Genomic DNA, 25,127 nt, shown 5'->3' on the forward strand with positions numbered 1-25,127 from the left:
AGAAATCTATAAGGAATGTGACTGGACTAATATGTTGAGGACTAAGCAAGCACTAGTCCGTGTGTAAAAATATATATATCAGAGTAGTACTTTGGTAACTGAATGTTAATCATAGTAAAATTTTTATTTATTTATTACATGCCGTCTTACCTTTCTAGACATGCAAACAGCCCCGCTTTTCCTCCTACTGCACACAGTACTTTTGGAGCACACCGAGGCCGTGTCATTAGCACAGTTTGATGGGAAAGTCTGTGTTCAGGCATGAAATGGTATTTAAGAGCTTCGTTCAATAAATGTTTACAGGTATGGTCATCCCGTATAAGATGATTTGCTTCATACAACCTAGTCAGAAATTTGACACTCAGCAAGGGCAATCGGACGCAGTGCAACAACTGAGAAAGGTACTTCTGGCGCTCCTGCACATCATACTTGATCCAGGACTCTAATGCATAAAATACTGTTTCCTCTGTAACAACATTTAAACAGTCATTAGAAACGATTTCATCTAATTCAGAATGAGTAAGCTCAAAAAACTCTTCAGTCTGACAAACATCTTCAAAATTCTGACAAATGTACTTGTTTGCGGCCAGGTACAGGTCGTGGCAACCGTAAGTCTCAGCAAAACGTGAAATTCCAACGCTGTTTCCAGGGTCAAGCTGGCTTTCTAGAAAAGTACAACATTCCTTTAGAACTAGTTTGATCTGGAGCAAATTTGCAGCTGGAAGAAGGGACTCCACTGTGTCCTGTGAGATGAAAACCGTTCCTGTATATGCATATTCCACAATGGCCTGCAGAGCTGTCTCGTCAATGCATTGAAACTCCACTTCAGAGTTCTCCTTCTCCGACAGGTTCCCAGTGAACATGGCTTTGAAATAGGGGCTGATGCTGGCAAGCACCACTTTATGAGCATGGATCTTGACATCACCCACTCTCAGGACGACGTCACAAAGCTCGTGATGTTGGCGAAGGAGGTTCAGGCCCTGCAGAAGCTGTTCCGAGTGCAAATGGGTTAAGTTGGCAAGCATGTAGGTTCGAGGGGACTGGTCCATCTGAGAAGGATACAAAGAATTCTTAAAGTTATTAAACATTAAATTGAATAGCAACATAAACACATTTCTGAATGCTGTGACTAACAACCGAACTTCGAGGTGATGTTGCGTAGGACAGTTGTTCAATTTAGATTTTAGAATTTTCCAGGGTCCTCTGCTGGATGCAAACAGGCATTGGCATTTGAAGATGGAATTATGGAAGGCTATGATGGATCCAAACAGGCATTGGCATTTAAAGATGGAATTATGGAAGACTATGACCGCATCACTTGAATTACTTGCAAGCAAAGTACAACTACATAAGGAATCAGTCTTATTTAGGATCACGTCAAGGGCGCTAAGAAACAGAACCACAAACAAGTGAAATGATTCCTGATCGATGCGAGTTGAGCAAGTCTGCATGTAATGTTCAGAACAATTTTGGTATTTTTAATAGATCTATAGTAAGTGATTTCAAAAGTCATGTGTTTGTTTAAAAGTCAACACGTGCATGGCGCATTTGGCAAATAAATGCAGGCGACAATGCAATTCCCTGTATGTCTCACAACAGTAACCTACAGTTAAATGTCACTGCCCTATGCTCAGCCTATTAACAGTAGTTAATGCCCAGCACAGTCTCGGTCTATTCAATGGCCAAACTCTCACTGAAGTTGGAATTCAGGCATTTATCAGTGAGGAATTATTCTAAGCATTCCATTTTACTGAGCCAGTCTTAGCATTTCATGCACTTAATTTCCATTATTCCATCAAACATGTGCAAAAAATTATTCTTCGAACTTCACACCCACCACAGTTTCTTCAAGCCCTGGATTGTCTTCCTGGAAAGGTTTTGTGCATGTATATTTTTGTGCATTAGTAACAACGTGCAGAATGAAGTTTTACACTCAATTATATATGCACACACCAATATATTACTGAGGTCTTTAAAAATAATTTCATATAATCAACAGAAATGTGTTTTCTCTGCCCTTGTTAACGAGTCATGTTTGTCATTTCTGCAGCACACAGTCAAGCGATATATTTTTTTTTAAAACTTACGTTGCCACCAGGTCCTGCATCTTTGCCTCTGCTCTCCTAGTCTTGGAACAGGAAGCACAGCCAGGTTCCACTGACCAATCACAACAGTGCAATGTAGTGTTGTGATTGGTCAGGGGAGCCTGGGTGCTTACCAATCACAATGCTGCAGCCAGGAGGTAGATGGGTGGGCAAGACCTCCATGCAGGATGTAATGCAGCCTGCATGGAGAACAGGGAAAGTGCCCATGACCGGTTTGGGCGGCCAAAGAGGGCTCGACCAAACAGTCATAGCGTAATTAGGAGTGGGCAAACCACTCCTCCCCTGCTACGAGACCAGAACAGCCATGCCCAACCCCCAGCAAAGCAGCATAAAATGATAACTCAAAGTTATTATCATTTCAGGTTTCGTTTTTGCACTGCTTAAAAGCAGTGAGGCGACGCTCCTCCGCCATAGTAGCAGAGCCATCACTGCATGTAAGCTGTAGACAGGATAGTGGGCCTGTGTCACTAGGTAGTATCTTTTCCACAGCAGGCACAGAAAAGACAGATTTTCTTACTGTAAAATCAATAAGTCCTATTTACTTTGGGGCTGCTCATATTAGTGCAACAAATATTAATGTAACATATTAGTCTAGCAAAAAGATTGCTGGCCAGTACAACCGAAATAGTAAAAAAATAAATAAAAAAAAAGTGACATTTTTGCAAAATTAACAAACCAGTCATACAACTATTGTCAATTATTTATAATGGAAGGTGTGTTCATATATGTATTGGGGCTCCAATGTTAGCTAGAGTCAGGAATTCCACTTTCCTATTGCTAACATCAATTTTCGAATGCCCATTTACGTGCGAGTTCAAGCTCCTATTCTGGTGCAGTTTCAGTATGACTAAATATCATGGACTACCCCCAATTCACCTTAAGTCAACAGAAACCTCCAAATGCTATCACTTCACATGGAACCAGGGCCTGATTATGCTCATGTAACATTAAATTATCTGTAAATAAATATTTATATGCAATATTTATGTGCTGCAATTAGCAAGACTATTTCTAAGACAAACTCCAATGAAACATGCCACAGGTTCTATAGTTATTGCATCAAATCAGATGATTGTTTTTGTCTTACTGTCCATCAGATGAAATAATGCCTTAACGTAGATTTTATTTTATAGTGGGCATGTGGTTCTGGAGACAGAACAAAGTGATAAAAAGTGCCACATCCTCATACTAAACAATGTTCCAAACATAGAAGGCGATGAAACTGAATCAGCGGTTTGCTTTGCATCCAAGATGATCATGACCACCAAACACAGTAGGGTTAATTTTGTGAATTGGAGCTACCCATTTGTAAGGATTATATGCAACTGACCTGTCCAGGATAAACCCAATATGATTTGGTGAGTCAGGTAGCACCACACATTGGTATAAATATGTTTGTTTGCTAGCATCTAGCTAAAATTGTATTGTCAAAATATGTGCGACAATTCTTAGGCACTGTTATTTAATACCAGTGTGGCATCAAGTACAGTGATCTGTTGTTCATTGGAATACTTTAACAAAATTGTTGAAAAAACATGTCTGACAGTGTCGCTAAGAACATAACGCTGCTTATGTATCAGCTTTGAATAACGCTATGAGAAGTGTATTTTTAACTGTTGATGGGAGAGTGGCAAACTTCCATCCTCGTTCAAATCTTACCCAACCATTTTGTAGACCCAGCTTCTCTGAGCCCTTCACAGCCCAGTGTGCAAGGGCAAAGAAGGTGGTAAGAACACAGACTTTGTACTGTGTATTTTGAAAATTCAAGACAGCTCTTTTCTTCTGCCCGTGATTGTTTACATTTATTTCCTGGTTTTCCCCTATACTGTGCTAAGGCCCCTAGAAAGTAAATCCATCCCCTCCCCCTTTTTTTTTTGTTTACAAACTAAAAAGGCAAATAGTCCCCAGTACCTACTTTTTAGAGTTTTTAAGATATTGCTTAATCTGCTTTGTGTTTTAAATTGTGTTTGGAAAGCGTATGTAGCAAAGGTGTAGAAATTCCTATAGCACGATGCCCAGGACAACAAATGTTCATGTTTGTTTTGTCCTTGGGACAAGTAGGCCCAACCACCTTCAGTATAAACCCTTTGACTACCATTTTACAGTACCACACTACAGATCAGGGAAGGGAATCGTCTGAGGTCTAGTTAATATTTGGGTCCTATGTTAATGCTGTTCAAACTTGTATTTATGGTTTATTAATGCAAAGCCTTTATTATTAGGGTGAGCACTTTAAATAAATGTTTTAGGTTTGTACTGTACTGCCGACAGTGGTTCCATTAAAACGATGTATCCACTTGTTTGCAAAGTTTAACAATATGAGCCTACATATAGTGTTCCCAGAGTGCTATCAGATTAGATGCAAATATCTGCAAAAGCTTTAAAGCAAGATTGAGGATTCTTTGCTTTCAAAATAAAATGTTATCAAAAAAATGCAACTAGGAAAAAAAAATGTTTTTCTAAACTACTGTGAAGTTTTAGCTACCATTTCTTTGAAGTACAATTCAGTAATATTTGTTGATGTGATTTCCCAAAAATATTCCTAATGTGAAAATTAGTGTAACCACTTTCAACACGATTATGGAAAACATGAAAATAAATTAGCATTTTCAAAGCCACTAGGTCTGATGTAGGGTATCAGTCGTTTGGTTTTGTCAGTGGGTGTATTGTGCTGACACAGTTTTTGTAAAACTTCATTGTGAGACCTGCCAGGTCCTCACAAATGTAACAAACATTGGCAAAACGCAGACATTGTCACAATATAGTTCCTCACACTGAAATAAAAGTACTTTGTGTGCCGATATCCTCCTTGTGAAAGAGCAATATGCTCTCCCTTGTAGGTAAGCCGTCCGATGGATGAGGGTGGGTGGGTGACTGAGTGAGAGAGTGAGAGAGTGAGTGAGTGAGAGAGAAAGAATTTTAATAAAAATAAAAGGTCTTTGTTAACACCATCCCAAATTAGGGGTCAAATTGTTAAAGATGGTTACAAAAGTGCACCCATGGCATGTCTTTGCATTAGTGCAGATTTATGTATTTCATGAATTCAAAAGAATTTACAGAAGTAGAACGGGAAATCGTACTCCTAGACAATATTTGTGAACAGCATTTTAGCATGAAAATATGTTTAGCATTTGCAAGTTAATTTTCCCTACAACCATTTTCTTACAAACACTGGATGGAATTTTACTTCTGCTCTCGTCAGGAGTAAATTTCTAACCTTTCTCAGTATAGAAAAAGATTACAGAAGAGCTGGTGAAAACCCTTAAAACATGCAAGTTGAGGTCTACTATAGGGCGAACCACACCGCCAAGAACACGGCAAGCCGAGAAGCAGCAGTTAAGGTGGCCATTTACTGGAACCTGACACCGGTCAGATTGAATAGAGGCAAATCTGACCGTAGTCCAACATGCTGGAGGTGCTGTGACGAAGAGGGAACACTAACTCACATATTCTGGGAATGCAGGGAGGTGACGGGATATTAGACGGCTGACCTCAACGACATAGACAAACACTTTGATACCGAAATACCTCGCTTTCCTCATACAAACTCCTGGGGCTGCCGAACGCCCTTACATTTCCACTGAAATCAATAAGAGGGAAACAGATAGGACTGGCAATAGGAGCAGCAGTTCAACACATCTTGTAACTGTGGGGCACACAGACCCGTCGAACACATACGGGTTGCTATCAGCTTCACAGCGATCTGGAGCTGCTCGTCCGCGGCGGGGTGTCTCGCGACTCAGGCAAGGCCGCCATATATCCAGAAGAAAGCTGCACCACAATTGAGGCATCACACACATGCGTGTGCAGACCTTTTAATTTGGCAAGTTGCAGGGGGGACCAGGTTCACCTCCACAGCAAGGTAACGACCAAACATGTTTCGGGCTTCCTAGCCCTTGTTCACTGGTGTCATGAGGGAGGCACGGCAACAAGATCCTTAGTTATAGTCCCGCCCAATGGGCGTGCATCGCAACTGCATTCTGGTCAGAGTAGTTTACTGCTTTGTATGCTCCATGACGGAATGCAACATTGTCTCCCCAATGTCTTAAAAAACCTCAGGTTTTGTCAGCTTTCTTCTGGAGAGATATATATATAGATATTTATATATATAGATATTTATATTTATATATATAGATATTTATATATAGATATTTATATATATAGATATTTATATATAGATATTTATATATATATATATATATATATATATATATATATATATATATATATATATATATATATATATATATATATATATATATATATATATATATATTCTTCAACAAAGCTCCACCAATTATGGAAAGATGCAGGACACTCGTAGTTCAGTGGTATAAGATTTATTCCGCAGATGAAAAGTTACGACGCGTTTCGCCAATACGGCTTGATCACGCTCGTCTGCTTGTAAACACAGCCATTTTTTATATACATACAACACCCTAGTGCATGGTTACAAACTTGGAAAATAAGCAGCCATCTTGGAATGGTAAAATGTCAATGGTAAATATTTGATAACCCCTCCGGGTCGCAATTCCTGACTATCATATGCTTTAAAAACATATAACATGAATTATGTATATATTAGATCAAAAATATATTAGTTGCTGTCAAAGGAATTGCGTTTGATCAAATTGCATAATTTGAACTTCCCAATTGTTCGACATGTCAGAATCTCGTAAATGCATAATTATATCATCATTACACATGCACTTCCTGATATCTTCCTCGGGAGAAACAGCGTGGATGATAGTATTTCATTCGCTGCTTAATTATCTTCCGCGCCATTGGTTGCACGTTGTTATAGCTACGTGCTATCAACAGTCGTATTAATCGACCATGTGAGAACAAAATACATACATATCTGCCCCAGTGGGCTGTAAACCTCCCAAGTGTTCAAAGTCACGTGAAATCATATAAACCCCAGTGGGTAATACAATTCAAACAGTAATACTGCATTAATAGATTCTTCCAATAAAGTCCAATATCTTCTGCTAGCCCAAGTTGTGTGAAATCTAAAAACAATACAAAGATTGTGTTAAAATCAAGAAGACTACGGATACACTATTACAATAGATTAACTCCAATCTAAATGTGCACATATAATCATTCATATAGATGTACAGCAAGTTCTTCACTCATATTAAATCCTTTCGGAGTAAGACACTCGAAATCCACAATATATTTCGATTCGAGTTTCCTAAGTGACAACTCACGATTGCCTCCTCGGATCCCCAAATCAACACTGTCAATAACCACTAACTGCACCAATTTCTCATCCTGCATGTGTTCTGAGAAGAAATGTCGCGCTATAGGATATTGTCTATTGTTGTTATGTATTGCGCGAAGGTGCTCCAGTACTCTCTTTTTGGCCTCATGTTTGGTACTTCACACATACCATTTGTTACATGGACAGATGAGCACATATACACTATAGGGTGTGTTGCATGTTAGATATTTGCGTATTGTGAAGGTCTTACTAGTAGTGGGTACAAGAAGAGTCTGGCAATCATGACTAAATTTACATGCTTTACAGCGTCTGCAACATTTAAAGCCAACATCCTGATTGGTTGTACTTGCTGATGTAACATAATTTCTACTTAATTCATCTCTTAATGATCTCCCTTTCCGGAAGGTTATTTGTGGGTTGTCACTCAAATATTTCTTGAGATGTATGTCAGTATGCAACACATGCCAATGTTTCTCAAATATTTTGCGCACCTCACGTGCTTGACCTGAAAAAGTAGTGATAAATCTCACTTGGTTTGCATCATCCGATGTAACTCTAGGAATTAATAATTCATCTCTGTTTTTCAGTGCTACTCTTTCCTTGGCAGTGTTGATCATATTCGGACTATACCCCCTATTTTGGAATCTCAGACACATTTTCTTCTCTTCATCAAGAAATGCACTCTCGGTACTGCAATTCCGTTTGGCGCGGAGTAGCTCGCCGTAGGGAATGCTGTAAACCAAGCTACGGGGATGGCAACTGTTCGCATTTAAAATGCTGTTACCAGCAGTTTTTTTGCGAAACAGCTTGGTGACCAGCTGTTTGTTCTCAACCTCAACAAGAACATCGAGAAACTCAAGCTTTACATCACTGATATGTTCAGTAAATGCAAGATTCAAATTGTTGACATTTAGTTTCTGTATAAAAAGCTTCACAGATGTCTCATCCCCGTTCCAAATAAAGAAAATGTCATCTATGTATCGCAGCCACAGGGCCACGTTGTTAAAGTCTGCCATCTCACTGACAACCTGCTCCTCCCACCAGCCCATGAATAGATTCGCTATGCTGACATACATCTCAAGAAATATTTGAGTGACAACCCACAAATAACCTTCCGGAAAGGGAGATCATTAAGAGATGAATTAAGTAGAAATTATGTTACATCAGCAAGTACAACCAATCAGGATGTTGGCTTTAAATGTTGCAGACGCTGTAAAGCATGTAAATTTAGTCATGATTGCCAGACTCTTCTTGTACCCACTACTAGTAAGACCTTCACAATACGCAAATATCTAACATGCAACACACCCTATAGTGTATATGTGCTCATCTGTCCATGTAACAAATGGTATGTGTGAAGTACCAAACATGAGGCCAAAAAGAGAGTACTGGAGCACCTTCGCGCAATACATAACAACAATAGACAATATCCTATAGCGCGACATTTCTTCTCAGAACACATGCAGGATGAGAAATTGGTGCAGTTAGTGGTTATTGACAGTGTTGATTTGGGGATCCGAGGAGGCAATCGTGAGTTGTCACTTAGGAAACTCGAATCGAAATATATTGTGGATTTCGAGTGTCTTACTCCGAAAGGATTTAATATGAGTGAAGAACTTGCTGTACATCTATATGAATGATTATATGTGCACATTTAGATTGGAGTTAATCTATTGTAATAGTGTATCCGTAGTCTTCTTGATTTTAACACAATCTTTGTATTGTTTTTAGATTTCACACAACTTGGGCTAGCAGAAGATATTGGACTTTATTGGAAGAATCTATTAATGCAGTATTACTGTTTGAATTGTATTACCCACTGGGGTTTATATGATTTCACGTGACTTTGAACACTTGGGAGGTTTACAGCCCACTGGGGCAGATATGTATGTATTTTGTTCTCACATGGTCGATTAATACGACTGTTGATAGCACGTAGCTATAACAACGTGCAACCAATGGCGCGGAAGATAATTAAGCAGCGAATGAAATACTATCATCCACGCTGTTTCTCCCGAGGAAGATATCAGGAAGTGCATGTGTAATGATGATATAATTATGCATTTACGAGATTCTGACATGTCGAAAACAATTGGGAAGTTCAAATTATGCAATTTGATCAAACGCAATTCCTTTGACAGCAACTAATATATTTTTGATCTAATATATACATAATTCATGTTATATGTTTTTAAAGCATATGATAGTCAGGAATTGCGACCCGGAGGGGTTATCAAATATTTACCATTGACATTTTACCATTCCAAGATGGCTGCTTATTTTCCAAGTTTGTAACCATGCACTAGGGTGTTGTATGTATATAAAAAATGGCTGTGTTTACAAGCAGACGAGCGTGATCAAGCCGTATTGGCGAAACGCGTCGTAACTTTTCATCTGCGGAATAAATCTTATACCACTGAACTACGAGTGTCCTGCATCTTTCCATAATTGGTGGAGCTTTGTTGAAGAATTTAATGTGGCTGGCTGGTAGCTTCATGCAGGACCGCCCGTGACAGCTGACCCCTTCTACCAGCAATAGTGGAGTTCAAATATATATATATATATATATATATATATATATATATATATATATATATATATATATATATATGAAAATCCCAGTGCAGATTGAGGGCGAACAGATTAAACGGACTCAAGTATAGCCGATGCTGATTAATCCAAGTGTTTATTGTATGCTTGTGCTGCCCAGGACGCTATTCGAACGTGAACTACAGCCTTGATCACATATGTTTCAACACGTAATCTCCTCCGGCAATCCAGAAGAAAGAACAAAGCGGCACACCAGGGGACTTTGCACAATCCTTAATCGTTTCGGCGTCGTTAGCCTTTTGTGAGTAAAGTGACAATGCTAATTTCCTTTTCGGATTTGTTTTTAGCACCTTTTTTTGTTAATTTGGGATCTTATTGAAGGACAGTTCTGATTTTATCAGACGCATACATGATGTCAAATGGGAATCCAACTATCATATAATAGCGTTGGACGTATGCTCTTTATATACTTGCATTAATCAGAAGAAGGGTGTAGAGGCCTGTATGCATTTCTTACAAAGTAGACATATCTCATTAAGATGCTGGAGAAAATGATGACATACTGTCTTGAACAAAATATGTTCTTATTTGAAAAAAACCCTGTATTGCCAAAAATCAGGGACTGCAATGGGTACTTGTTATGCTCCCAGCCTAGCAAACTTGTTCCTAGGCTGGTGGGAGGAACAGGAGGTGTGGGCGGCTACCAATGATGCATACACTGAACACATCTCAATCTGGATCAGGTACACAGATGACCTGTTCCTGATCTGGGATGGGTCACCAGAGTTGGCTCTTGAATTCATTCACAAACTAGGAACTAACGATCTTAATCTCAGTTTTACCCTTAAAATCAGCAAAGATTACAGTGAATTCCTGGATGTGATCTTACAGGTTACTGACAATAAAATCACCACAAGGTTATTTAGAAAGGAAACAGCAGGCAATACGATCTTACATGCCTCCAGTAATCATCCCACACCATTAATCCGTAGTATACCGCACAGCAAGCTCCTACGAGCTTGTCGCAATTGCAGTACTAACATGAACATGAAATTGCATTTCTAAAGGAGATTAGCATGGTCACTTTACTCGAAAAAGGCTAACGCTCAAACGCGTCGTCTTGGTGCACAATAAAGGATTGTGCAAAGTCCCCTGGTGTGCCGCTTTGTTCTTTCTTCTCGATTGCCGAAAGAGATTACGTGATGAAAACAAATAGACAGCGGCTGCCGCCGTAGCAGGCACAGACACCGCTGGAGGGTGAACTGAGTAAAGCAGCAACGGATAGCTATTATATATATATATATATATATATATATAATTTTTTTTCACTGAAAAAAACATAGGTTTCAGGCCTTGTATAGTTAGGAATTAGCATTTAAAAAACCTTTAAAATTCACTAAAAAAACTATAAGTTTTAGGGGTGTTATAGTTAACTGGACATTTCACTCATACAAAACCATTGAAATTGCTCCTATATAGTTAGTTGTACTAACTATATTTCGCGCACCCGCAATCCACTGCTGATGATGTCAAATATTACATCATTCATGACGTGGTCAGTGACGTCACTGATGACATCTCAAATGACATCACTGATGACATCATCCAGTGAATGTGGTTTGCTTCGTTATTTAAATATGCATTATATATATAGCAATTTGCATTGAAGAATGAGTGGATATATAAAAATAAATATTTGGATGGAGGATTTAGTAGCAGTGTAATTGACTGTTTACTTGACCAATTTATAGTGTCTCACTAAATATAGTGGATAGTGACTAAACTGTTTGAATATCTGTATCACTTTGTCAGTTGTTGTGTAAACTGGTTCTCCACTTGGTTACTAGCTATGTGAAAGTCTGTATTAGTTATTGATTAGTTAACTGAGTATTTGTATGGGAGAGTGAATGTGTGTGGGGTTCGGTGGGGGGGGGGGGTGACTGCCCAAAGATGTGTGAATAGTTGATTCACTAGATATATGAAGTTAAAACTACATGTTCTAACAGTTGTTTGGGTGAGTGACTATCTTTATGGGTGTGGTGATGAGCAAATATATTTCTCAATGGTACATGTCCAACAAACTAGAAAAATAAAAGGGAGTGTATGTGTCAGTTGTTGTATATTAATAAGTATACATAAGACTCAATGATTGTGTGAGTGACTGTATGGATAACTTTATACTTGTAATAATGATTGTATAAATCACTAAGTATGACTTACTATCTAAATGAATAGATGAAGTTGTGTTTGTATAAGTGTGTAGCTAAGTAAATATGTAAGTATGATCCATTGTTTGCATAAGTGAGTAGGATAACTTCATATGTGAATAGGATGTGTGCTGGTGTGTAATGTCGATTTAGGTGTATAAGTATTTTTGATAGTGTTCTATTGTTCATTGACAGCATGTATGAGTGAATCTACAGGTAAGTGATTAGATGCGTGTATACATCTATGAATCACTGAGTGGGTTTTTAGATACTTGTATTGCTGTAACAATGGATTCAAATATGATACTCTGTATTTTACAAAGAGTGATGAAAGATTTTACTAGTGTATGAAAAGGTGTATGTGATTGTCACGTGGATGATGTCATCAGTGATGTCATTTGAGAGGTCATCAGTGGTGTCACTGACCATGTCATGAATGATGTAATATGTGACATCATCAGCAGTGGATTGCGGGTGCGCGAAATATAGTTAGTACAACTAACTATATAGGAGCAATTTCCATGGTTTTGTATGAGTGAAATGTCCTGCTAACTAGAACACCCCTAAAACGTATAGTTTTTTGAGTGAATTTTAAAGGTTTTTTAAATGCTAATTCCTAACTATATAAGGCCTGAAACCTATGTTTTTTTCAGTGAATTTCAAAGGTTTTTTAAATGCTAATTCCTAACTATATAAGGCCTGAAACCTATGGTTGTTTCAGTGAATTTGCAAGGTTTTTTAAATGCTAATTCGTAACTATATAAGGCCTGAAACCTATGTTTTTTTCAGTGAATTTCAAAGGTTTTTTTTAATGCTAATTCCTAACTATATAAGAACTGAAAGCCCACCAGGAATCTCCAGTATACGCCAGGGGACTGCATTGCAGAGAGGTGTAATGAAGCCACGTCCCTTTTTACACCTCTCTGCAACGCAGCCCCCGTGCATGTTTGAAGAGGGGGAACTAATTCCCCTTGCATACTGGGGGTCCCTGGGGGCCAACTAGCCCACCTTGAACCTCCAGTATGCGCCAGGGGGCTGCATTGCATAGGTGTAATGAAGCCACGCCCCTTTTTACACCTCTCTGCAACGCAGCCCCCTGGCGCATTTGCAGAGGGGGGACTAATTCCCCTTGCATACTGGGGGTCCCTGGGGGTCAACAAGCCCACCAGGAGCCTCCAGTATGTGCCAGGGGGCTGCATTGCAGAGAGGTGTAATGAGGCCACACCCTTTTTTTACACCTCTCTGCAACGCAGCCCCCGTGCATGTTTGAAGAGGGGGGAACTAATTCCCCTTGCATACTGGCGGTCCCTGGGGGCCAACTAGCCCACCTGGAACCTCCAGTATGCGCCATGGGGCTGCATTGCACAGAGGTGTAATGAGGTTATGTCTCTTTTTACACCTCTCTGCAACGCAGGCCACTGGCGCGTTTGCAGAGGGGGGACTAATTCCCCTTGCATACTGGGGGTCCCTGGGTCATATCTGCCCAAACGCCGAAATTCCGAACGATTGAAAATGACTTTCTTGAGAAACATTTGGATTTGGATTATCACGAATTGTGTGGGTAAAATTGATACCTAGTCACTTTGAATAGGAATGTACTTACGTCTCGTCTAACATTTGGAAGAAATATCTAGTTATATGACAACAGGATACCGACATAACTTGAAGGAAATAAGAACGCCCTGAAGAAGTTCTGTTGTACAGAACGAAATGCTTCAGCTGGTTGTGGTACATAAACTTAAGGAAAATAAAAGCATTTGAATATACACCAAGATTCAGCGCTTCAATAAGGACTCCAAGTGATATGATTTGATTGGACTGATTGTGCAAGTGGTGCTGTGCCAAACTTTGGAATATTCTACACTACTCTCTACTACTTACTCTCTACTACTCCACTACTCTCTACTACTCACTTTCTACTATTCATTCTCTACTACTCTACTACTCTCTACTACTCTCTCTCTACTACTCTCTCTCTACTACTCACTATCTGCTACTCACTCTCTGCTACTCACTCTCTGCTACTCACTCTCTGCTACTCACTCTCTGCTACTCACTCTCTACTACTCTCTACTACTCACTCTCTACTACTCTCTACTATTCACTCTCTACTCCTCTCTACTATTCACTCTCTACTCCTCTCTACTACTCACTCTCTACTCCTCACTCTCTTCACTCTACCTCTCTCTACTTCTTTCTCTACTAGTCTCTACCTCTCGACCTCTGCACCTCTCTCTACACGCACACATATATGTTTATGCATATGCATTTATTTATGTATATATATATATATATATATATATATATATATATATATATATATATATATATATATATATATATATAATCTCCGTAATAGCTCCGTCACCGCCGTCGCTCCACTTTATCCCGGGTGCTCAGTCATGCGGTGGTGAGCCGCATTCAATGATCATCACAAATTGTTATTTTTACGACAAAAGACGGCACTCAAAAGTCTCTCATCCAGATGCAGAATTTTATTTGGCAGACCCCCTGCCCCACGGGGTCTGCCAAACAAAATTCTGCATCTGGATGAGAGACTTTTGAGTGCCGTCTTTTGTCGTAAAAATAACGATTTGTGATGAATATATATATATATATATATATATATATATATATATATATATATATATATATATATATATATTACCTACTGGCGGTCGCCAGTAGGTATATATAGTTAGAATTTTCAAAAAACCCATAGGGAAAAAATCCTATGTCTAATAACTTTGGCGTTTGTGGACGGAATTGGCTGAAATTTTCAGGAAAATGGCACATTTTGTTTCTGAGCAGCCTTTGAAAATTTGGGGGGGGGTTCGTCAAGGGGGGGCCGAGAAAAAAGGGGGGTCCCAAAACGCGTTTTTCCCATGTTAATTTCCATAGGGCGGTTGGCCTCACTTTTAGCCCGAACGGCTGAATGGATTTGCACGAAACTTGGCAAAATTGTAGGGACTGGTAGCCCGATGTGCCTTTTGTAGGTCTCAATATATGTGCTCCAGTGGATTTTGAGAAATTAACGTTTAAAAAAAGATATATATCTGTAACAGCGGACCGGGCAGCGGCCCAGGACGCGTACTTTTCGCGCAACGGAGCTTTGTGAAGCGAAGCTGATTGGTTCTCCGGCGTCTGTCAACATTCCAAACAGTCCGTAGCGGCCGCCATCTTGTCTCTCGGTAGGATCGAGAGACAAGAGGAGGCGAAAGCGAAGGGGCAAATGACCATAAGGGGGAATAGTAGATCCTCGCTGACCCCCTAGGTTTGATGTGGAGGTTTTAAAAGGGCCCCGCGGGGCAAAAAAAATAATAATAATAATAAAACGGCTGAATGGATTTGCACGAAACTTGGCAAAATTGTAGGGACTGGTAGCCCGATGTGCCTTTGCTAGGTCTCAATATATGTGCTCCAGTGGATTTTGAGAAATTAACGTTCAAAAAAAGATATATATCTGTAACAGCGCTCCGCTTCGCGTACTTTTCGCGTTACGGAGGTTTGCGAAGCTGATTGGTTTTTCGGCGTCTGTAAACATTCCAAACAGTCCGTAGCGGCCGCCATCTTGTCTCTCGGTAGGATCGAGAGACAAGAGGAGGCCAAAGCGAAGGGGCAAATGACCATAAGGGGGCATAGTAGATCGTCCCTGACCCCCTAGGTTTGATGTGGAGGCTTTGAAAGGTTCTCGCAGGGCAAAAAAATATATACCGTTTTTTTTGCTTTTTTGCGTGGGTAGCGCCCGGTCCGGGAACCGGGAAGCTTTCTGGGCAGCGTACTGCAATGAAAAATGAATGATAGACTTTTCAAATACTGTATGTTAATTGATTGTTGGTTTTGTTGATTATTTTATTTATTTTTTTTTTTTTTTAAGGATTGTTTATTGTGTTTCATAATTTATTAAACTTTCTAACGCGGCGCGTCATATGACGCATTACGCGACAACGCAGGTCCAGAATATAGTCAAAATGTCTCCACCAACCAGCGGACGGCACACAACCCCTTTCAGCAGGCTAAATAGTTCTGTTAAATGACAACAGAAGGGACAGGCAACAAGAACCATCAGTCAAAGAGGGGAGGGCAAGTTCTTCTCTACCGGGTCACGTTGGAGCGCTACCGGAACTGATCGAATTGGTAGTCTACAGTGTTTCTGGATGTTTCAGACTGAAGCTGGCGTTAGCATGAGAGCACCACCATTTCGTAGCTCCGTCGTGGCCATTCCACGAGCAATCATGCTAGGCGCTCCCCACCAGAAGCCTGCGGGAGTCGGGGGCCCCCAAGACTTTTGTAGAATCTTCAAGGATGAGGGGACGCTTTCGCGAATGGAGCCCAAGCTCTAGCAGACAAGCGTCCGAGTTCCAAGGTGTCGCAGGCCCATTTTAGTGGACCACGCCCAAATCTGAAGAGATGGCCGCCATTTTGAGAGTCCTGTGGCAGCCGCCTATCGCTGCGCCGCAAGAGCGGGAGCAACTCAAGTACATGGTGAGCGAGACGCTGTAGTCGAAAGAGCGGGCGGTAAACAGCTGAATAGCGGAAGAGGCACAGTGTAGCAAAAGCGGGCTGAATGGCAAATGAAACGGAAAAGGGGTGCCCCACTACAGCGTGTCTTTAGGTGAAACGGATTGTGGGACAAGGTGAAGAATGGAAGAGTCACCAAAAGGAAAAAAGTTCCGCTTGACCCCGGGAGCCGGCCACCTATGTCGGGGGCGATCTCAGGCCACACCAGGGCAACACGACTTGGGGAGGGGGCCGGAGCCAAGCGCCCCCTCCGAGTCCGCGACATGACACCGTCCCTCGGGGGCCTCCGTCAAGCGGTTCAGGGTGGCACCGCATCACAACAGCCCCCACTTACTTTAAGAATAGTGAAGATGAAGCAATTGCAAATAGGCTTCAGACAATGTTACAAGCACTCCTCAAAACTTTGAACTTTTCAGAGTGCATGAGTTGGGACAGCGAGGGGTGATTTGGTTTCTCGGACTGTTTTTCTGGTCTCTCACCACTGGCATACTTTAACGTTTTCTTGTTTCTAGGACATTAATAGGTTTTATCATTACGTTATGTTATCGTTTCTTTGTTTGTTGTTTAATAAAAGTTCATGTTCATCAGTGGCCTACTGATTTTCGTTTTCCTATTTTTTTCTTTCCAGGTTGTTTCATGGTAAAGTTTCTGTTAACAGGATACAGTGATCACTTCGTTATTATTGCATATGTCCTTTTCACTAGGGGTGCTCTCTGGTCGGGCCAGATGACGTATCTCTAGTAAATGGTCCGGGTGAAAAAGGTGCATCAATCAGTGGGGAGTAGATAGGCATGACAGATTACAACGGGGGTGAAAGGTCCGCATTACGTACCCTTTCACTACTTGCAAAGATTTTCCTACGTTTATTTGCAAACAGGGAATACCTCCAAAAAGAACTAATTCCCAAACAGTCAATGTTCGGACAATCAATCAATCAATGAGGAATGAAATAGGTACGACGTGTTAAAGGCTTGCGTTACCTACCCTTCACTATCTGCAAAGGGAGAGAGAATATTCCTATTCTTCCTCGTTTGCAGGTAGAGAAGATCCTTAAGAGAATTAACTTCGAACAATTCAATGCTCGATTGAAACAATCAACAAGGGGTACTGTGAACACAAATGAACGCCGCTTATGTACATACGCATTGCTATTTTCAACAGTTTGTTCCTAATGTTTCTATTTTAGCGAGGTCAAAAAGAGATCCCATTAGTGGCCTACTGATTTTGCTCGATTCCTTTTGTTTTTTTACACGATTTTTCGCTATCTGCAAAGACTAAACAGAGTATTGCGACTCTGTGCTTGTTTGTAAATAGAGAATGAACCAAAGAGAACAATCAATCAAATGGAGAGAGAAGCAGGCACGACGTATTACAAAGGGGGCAAAGGGCTGCGTTAACTACCCTTCACTATCTGCAAAGAGAGAGTACTCCTAATAGAAATGAGGGGTGGGGGGCAGTATTCAAAGCAGATCAGTGTGCATAAACACGAAAATGTTTTAACTTACCACGTACTTGACATTCGACAGCTTATGATATTTGCTATTAAAAAACCATTGAAATTCACTGAAAAAACCATAGGTTATAGACCATATATAGTTGGAATTAGCATTTACAAAACCTTGAAAATTCACTGAAAAAACCATAGGTTATACACCATATATAGTTAGGAATTAGCATTTAAAAAACCTTATTTTACTCACACAAAACCATTGAAATTCCATATATAGTTAGTTGCACTAACTATATATCGCGCACCCGCAATCCACTGCTGATCATGTCACATATTACATCATTCATGACATGGTCAGTGACATCACTGATGACATCACTGATGACATCTCAAATGACATCACTGATGACATCACTGATGACATCTCATTTGACATCATTCTTGTGCTAATACGATAAACCTCTTCAGACTCTAATATAACCTTAGATACACTCAGTGTATACAGACACTCACACACTGCCACTCATCCATGGAGTTACTCACACACCCAGTCAGTCATGCAAAGAAACAATCTCACCTCCATTTCTTCAACTATACAGTTAAACACACCTTACTTATTGAAACATATACTAACACATATTTACTCTCTTATACAATCCCTGATACAAGTTCACAATGATCGATACAACCACTCACTCATTCAGTGGCTCTCATGCACAGTTATTTATATATGCCAACTCTCACATGTACTGTGTTTTACATATGTACTTACTATGACATGTAGCATTGAGATATCCATTCACTCATCAATACACTCATGCACACAGTCAACTGCCCATGTAGCTGTTTCCACATGCACTCTTGAACTCATACACCTAGTGAATAAACTGCTCACACATCTATGCATAGAGTCACACACCTTCCAGCCACCCCCACACAAACTCAATCTCCCATAGAAATACTTGGGCAACCAATTAATAACACATATAGCCTCTCGTATAGCTAATGATCAACACATGCAGCAGTTTACAGAACAACAGACATAATGATGCACAAATTAAGACAGTTTAGTCACTAACCCATGCATTCAGTGAGACACACTTAATCACTCACTCATACAGTCAGTCATGCACCTACTAAATCCTTCATCCAGACACTTATACATCCACTCAAGACATATTTTAACTTTACAGAAAAATACAGTCACTGGATGTTGTCATCAGTGATGTCATCAGTGATGTCATTTGAGATGTCATCAGTGATGTCATCAGTGATGTCACTGACCATGTCATGAATGATGTAATATGTGACATGATCAGCAGTGGATTGCGGGTGCGCGATATATAGTTAGTGCAACTAACTATATATGGAATTTCAATGGTTTTGTGTGAGTAAAATAAGGTTTTTTAAATGCTAATTCCTAACTATATATGGTGTATAACCTATGGTTTTTTCAGTGAATATATATATATATATATATATATATATATATATATATATATATATATATATATATATATATATATATATATATATATATATATATATATCCAACACATCAGGTTGCCCACTGTGAGGAGCCCACACGGAAGCACACCCCGTGCCAGGAGGTCAACAGCACTTTCCAGCATTCTCAATTGCATTCAGCATCATAGGCTCTACGCGTTTCGGAACATCTCCTTGATCACGAGCCCCAATTCACAAAACAGCAGCAGTACGATGTATGGGAAACACCTGCCTTTATTTGAATAATGTCCCGCCCATTTGGGCAAGTACTTCCGCCTCTAAAACAGAATTGCTTTCTGGTCTTGGCAGTCCCAACATGTAGTTTTACCCCAGTGGGCTTCGCCATTGTTTGTGCAATAAAATTATTAAAATTCCCAGTGGACGAATGTCAATTTCAATTGCCAAAGGCGCTGCAGTAAGCGAACACTCCTTTTCGAGCGCTTCCGTCCTGTTGCTGGCGTCAGGCAGTCCTAACACCACAGGTCCGCTACACAGCGGCAGTGCGTCCTCGCGGCTCGGGCACAGCCGCAAAACACATCCAACACATCAGGTTGCCCACTGTGAGGAGCCCACACGGAAGCACACCCCGTGCCAGGAGGTCAACAGCACTTTCCAGCATTCTCAATTGCATTCAGCATCATAGGCTCTACGCGTTTCGGAACATCTCCTTGATCACGAGCCCCAATTCACAAAACAGCAGCAGTACGATGTATGGGAAACACCTGCCTTTATTTGAATAATGTCCCGCCCATTTGGGCAAGTACTTCCGCCTCTAAAACAGAATTGCTTTCTGGTCTTGGCAGTCCCAACATGTAGTTTTACCCCAGTGGGCTTTGCCATTGTTTGTGCAATAAAATTATTAAAATTCCCAGTGGACGAATGTCAATTTCAATTGCCAAAGGCGCTGCAGTAAGCGAACACTCCTTTTCGAGCGCTTCCGTCCTGTTGACTGCCAAGACCAGAAAGCAATTCTGTTTTAGAGGCGGAAGTACTTGCCCAAATGGGCGGGACATTATTCAAATAAAGGCAGGTGTTTCCCATACATCGTACTGCTGCTGTTTTGTGAATTGGGGCTCGTGATCAAGGAGATGTTCCGAAACGCGTAGAGCCTATGATGCTGAATGCAATTGAGAATGCTGGAAAGTGCTGTTGACCTCCTGGCACGGGGTGTGCTTCCGTGTGGGCTCCTCACAGTGGGCAACCTGATGTGTTGGATGTGTTTTGCGGCTGTGCCCGAGCCGCGAGGACGCACTGCCGCTGTGTAGCGGACCTGTGGTGTTAGGACTACCTGACGCCAGCAACAGGACGGAAGCGCTCGAAAAGGAGTGTTCGCTTACTGCAGCGCCTTTGGCAATTGAAATTGACATTCGTCCACTGGGAATTTTAATAATTTTATTGCACAAACAATGGCGAAGCCCACTGGGGTAAAACTACATGTTGGGACTGCCAAGACCAGAAAGCAATTCTGTTTTAGAGGCGGAAGTACTTGCCCAAATGGGCGGGACATTATTCAAATAAAGGCAGGTGTTTCCCATACATCGTACTGCTGCTGTTTTGTGAATTGGGGCTCGTGATCAAGGAGATGTTCCGAAACGCGTAGAGCCTATGATGCTGAATGCAATTGAGAATGCTGGAAAGTGCTGTTGACCTCCTGGCACGGGGTGTGCTTCCGTGTGGGCTCCTCACAGTGGGCAACCTGATGTGTTGGATATATATATATATATATATATATATATATATATATATATATATATATATATATCTGGAATGCTGTGGTATTGTTGTGTGAGCAAGGGAGCAAGGACTCCCGAAACGCGTAGCAGCAATTAAACCGACACTGTGTGACACTCCTGTCTTCTGAGAGCGCTTCATTAATTGATTTTGTATGGAATGAACTTTACTGGCAGGGCTCTGCCAGTTTTGACGCGCCACCAGACCACGGGCGGTTCCCTTCGCAAATGAGCCGTAAGGAATTGGAGTATATATATATATATATATATATATATATATATATATATATATATATATATATATATATATATATATATATATATATATATATATATATATATATATATATATATATATATATATATATATATATATATATATATATATATATATATATATATATATATATATATATATATATATATATATATATATATATATATATATATATATATATATATATATATATATATATATATATATATATATATATATATATATATTACCTACTGGCGGTCGCCAGTAGGTATATATAGTTAGGATTTTTTCTCTATGGGTTTTTTGAAAATTCTATGTCTAATAAATTTGGCGTTTTTGTGGACGGAATTGGCTGAAATTTTCAGGAAAATGGCACATTTTGTTTCTGAGCAGCCCCTGAAAATTGGGGGGGGGGTTCGTCCAGGGGGGGTCGAGAAAAAAGGGGGGTCCCAAAACGTGTTTTTAACATTGAGTTTTCCATAGGGCGGTTGGCCTCACTTTTAGCCCGAACGGCTGAATGGATTTGCACGAAACTTGGCAAAATTGTAGGGACTGGTAGCCCGATGTGCCTTTTGTAGGTCTCTATATATGTGCTCCAGTGGATTTTGAGAAATTAACGTTTAAAAAAAGATATATATCTGTAACAGCGGACCGGGCAGCGCTCCAGGACGCGTACTTTTCGCGCAACGGAGCTTTGTGAAGCGAAGCTGATTGGTTCTCCGGCGTCTGTCAACATTCCAAACAGTCCGTAGCGGCCGCCATCTTGTCTCTCGGTAGGATCGAGAGACAAGAGGAGGCCAAAGCGAAGGGGCAAATGACCATAAGGGGGAATAGTAGATCCTCGCTGACCCCCTAGGTTTGATGTGGAGGTTTTAAAAGGGCCCCGCGGGGCAAAAAAAAATTATAATAATAATAATCGAACGGCTGAATGGATTTGCACGAAACTTGGTAAAATATTAGGGACTGGTAGCCCGATGTGCCTTTGCTAGGTCTCAATATATGTGCTTCAGTGCATTTTGAGAAATTAACGTTCAAAAACAAGATATATATCTGTAACAGCGCTCCGCTTCGCGGAGATAAAATTATATCTGTATTACCTAGCTGTTGCTAACACCAGTTAGCGACGGCTAGTAGGAGATAGCGACCATCTTAGGCCCCACTTTGCATGTGAGTGATATTTATCACTAATGACATGCAAAGTGGGCATGCCAAGATGTTAGCGACTGGAAACAGTCGCTAACATCGCTATCTCCTATTATCAACTTTTGGAAATATTCGAGATAAGCGCGAATATCTCCAAAAAGTAACAGCTGCCCTGAGCAGTTCTTAGCCATGTTATCCAATGGGAGGTGGATAACATGGCTAAGAGCATTAGCTCGGTAATGCATGAATATCGCTGAGTTTTCAGCGATATTAATGCATTGCGGTCGTTTTTTATCGTATTTGCGATAAACCTTGATAATAGCAAGGTTTATCTGCGATAATTTCTGACGGTAAAAAAATCTTTGCAATGCATCGTTAGGGATAAATATCGCTTAACTTTGGTAATATGCCCCAACGTCTGTTAACGTTCGATTCGAAGGAAATCAGGAAGTGTTGAAAAACATTGTCTGCGCCATCTTGTCTTTTTTCAAATGCCACACTTTTGTCGTGCACGGCAGCCATTTTAGATGCCTTGACCAGACCCACTCTGTGCACGCTGTCGATCCTTAGCATGGCTCCCCACCCTCGCAAGCATCTCACCCAGGCAGGTGTCACCCCCGCTCTCTGTCTTATGCATGGGTAATAAACCTCCCCCCATCTGCGCTGCTCTTCCCTGAGAATCACACCCTGTGCCCGCCCGACACCTCCCTTTCGCCCTATTCACTACCGCACCCTCTGACACTCCTTTTCCTCTGTGTCCGATTGTCCAGGCCGGTCCTAGGCTATCAGCTAGCCCTGCAGATGTAGTTTATGGCCACAGCTGTAAAGAATCACCCCTCTTCAAAGGAGTTATAGTAGATCAAGGCCCACACTCGATGAGATCCGTCACAGCAGAAGCGTTGCTATTATCTGAAAACCATCCTGTATTGTGATTGGGGAGGGGACCGAGCGTGAAGCGGAAGATTCCAGGGATGACTCTTTGTACATCAAAGTTTTTACAATTATGTGTCACATTAAAAATATATAGCACTCCGACAAAGTAGTAAGATTATAAAACTTTAATAATTTATAAATATATACAAGAAAACAAAAATAGTAATAACATATAAACATTTTTAGGGAAAAACAACGAAGTAGCGGTCGGCTGTGCGAATAGTCCCAACGCAGCACAACGTCCAGATTTCCGGCGTGGGGCGTCGCGGGGGGTGGGTCATCAGTAGCAAACTGTTGTGCGAATAGTTCCAAGGCAGCAGAACGCGCCGAAATCTAGATGACACGAAAGTGATGTCTAGTAAGTTGCCACCCAGCAAATAACGGCGTGGGGCGTCGCGGGGGGTGGGTCATCAGTAGCAAACTGTTGTGCGAATAGTTCCAAGGCAGCAGAACGATGGCACCAAGGTGATGTCCAGTAAGTTGCCGCACTGGTTTTGGTATCCTACAATGCTGCTCCGAATAACGGCGTGGGGCGCCCCGGGGGAGGCGGCGTGAACGGGCCTCTCCAGGTGGAGTGTCATCTGTTGTAGTGGGGCGCCCCTTTACCGTTTCAGTTGCCATTCCGTCCGTTTTTGGTCCACTGTGTCAAAAGCCGCAAATCAGCGGAGTTGCGCCCACTCTTGCGGTGCAGCGATAGGCGGCTGTCACAGGACTCTCAAAATGGCGGCAGGCTCTTTCCTTTTTGGGCCTGGTCCACTGAAATGGCCCTGGGACACCTTGGAAATCGGACGCTTGTCTGCTAGGTCTTGGACCCCATTCTCGAAAGCGTCCCCTCCGCCTTGAGAATTCATCAAAAGTTTTGGGGGCCCCGACTCCTGCAGGCTTCTGGTGGGGAGCGGCTGCCATGATTGCTCGCGGAATGACCACGACGGAGCTACGAGATGGTGGTGCTCTCATGCTGACGCCAGTTTAGTCTGAAACATCCAGAAACAAGGTGGGGCTTTCATCGTTTGGGAAAAAAAAAGTTTTCATCCAATGAAAAGTGTTGTTTTTAGGTCATATGATCAAGCCTTCCATCATTAGGAAACCAAAAGTAAAATGAACCAATGAAAAGTTTTATAAATGACCTGTTATGCGGCATAGGGTATAAAATGCGGAGAAAATACGTTGGCACGTGAGGCGGCGTCAGTAGCGGACCGATGTGCGAATAGGCCGAAGGCAATACAACGCGCCAAGATCCGGATGGCACCGAGGTGGTGTCCAGCAAGTTGCAGCACTGGTGTGGCCATCCTACAATGCTGAAAGTCGGCGTGGGGCGCCCCGTTGGCCTGTGAGTTTGCGTCAGTAGCGGACCGATGTGCGAATAGGCCGAAGGCAGCACAACGCGCCAAGATCCGGATGGCACCGAGGTGGTGTCTAGTAAGTTGCCGCACTGGTGTGGCCATCCAACAATGCTGAAAGTCGGCGTGGGGCGCCCCGTTGGCCTGTGAGATGGC

General features: G+C 41.3%; 1 protein-coding gene across 1 annotated transcript in view; it reads right to left on the reverse strand.

Moving 5' to 3' along the window:
- Positions 1–25,127, reverse strand: part of KLHL28 (kelch like family member 28) — a 278,015-nt gene that overhangs the window by 138,166 nt on the left and 114,722 nt on the right. Inside the window, exon 2 of the mRNA XM_078659752.1 lies at positions 151–1,049. Within this exon, the coding sequence (XP_078515878.1) occupies positions 151–1,049 (899 nt within the window). The remainder of the gene's footprint in view (positions 1–150; positions 1,050–25,127) is intronic.

This window comes from Lissotriton helveticus, chromosome 9 (assembly GCF_964261635.1).
Source record: "Lissotriton helveticus chromosome 9, aLisHel1.1, whole genome shotgun sequence".
Lineage (NCBI taxonomy): Eukaryota > Metazoa > Chordata > Amphibia > Caudata > Salamandridae > Lissotriton > Lissotriton helveticus.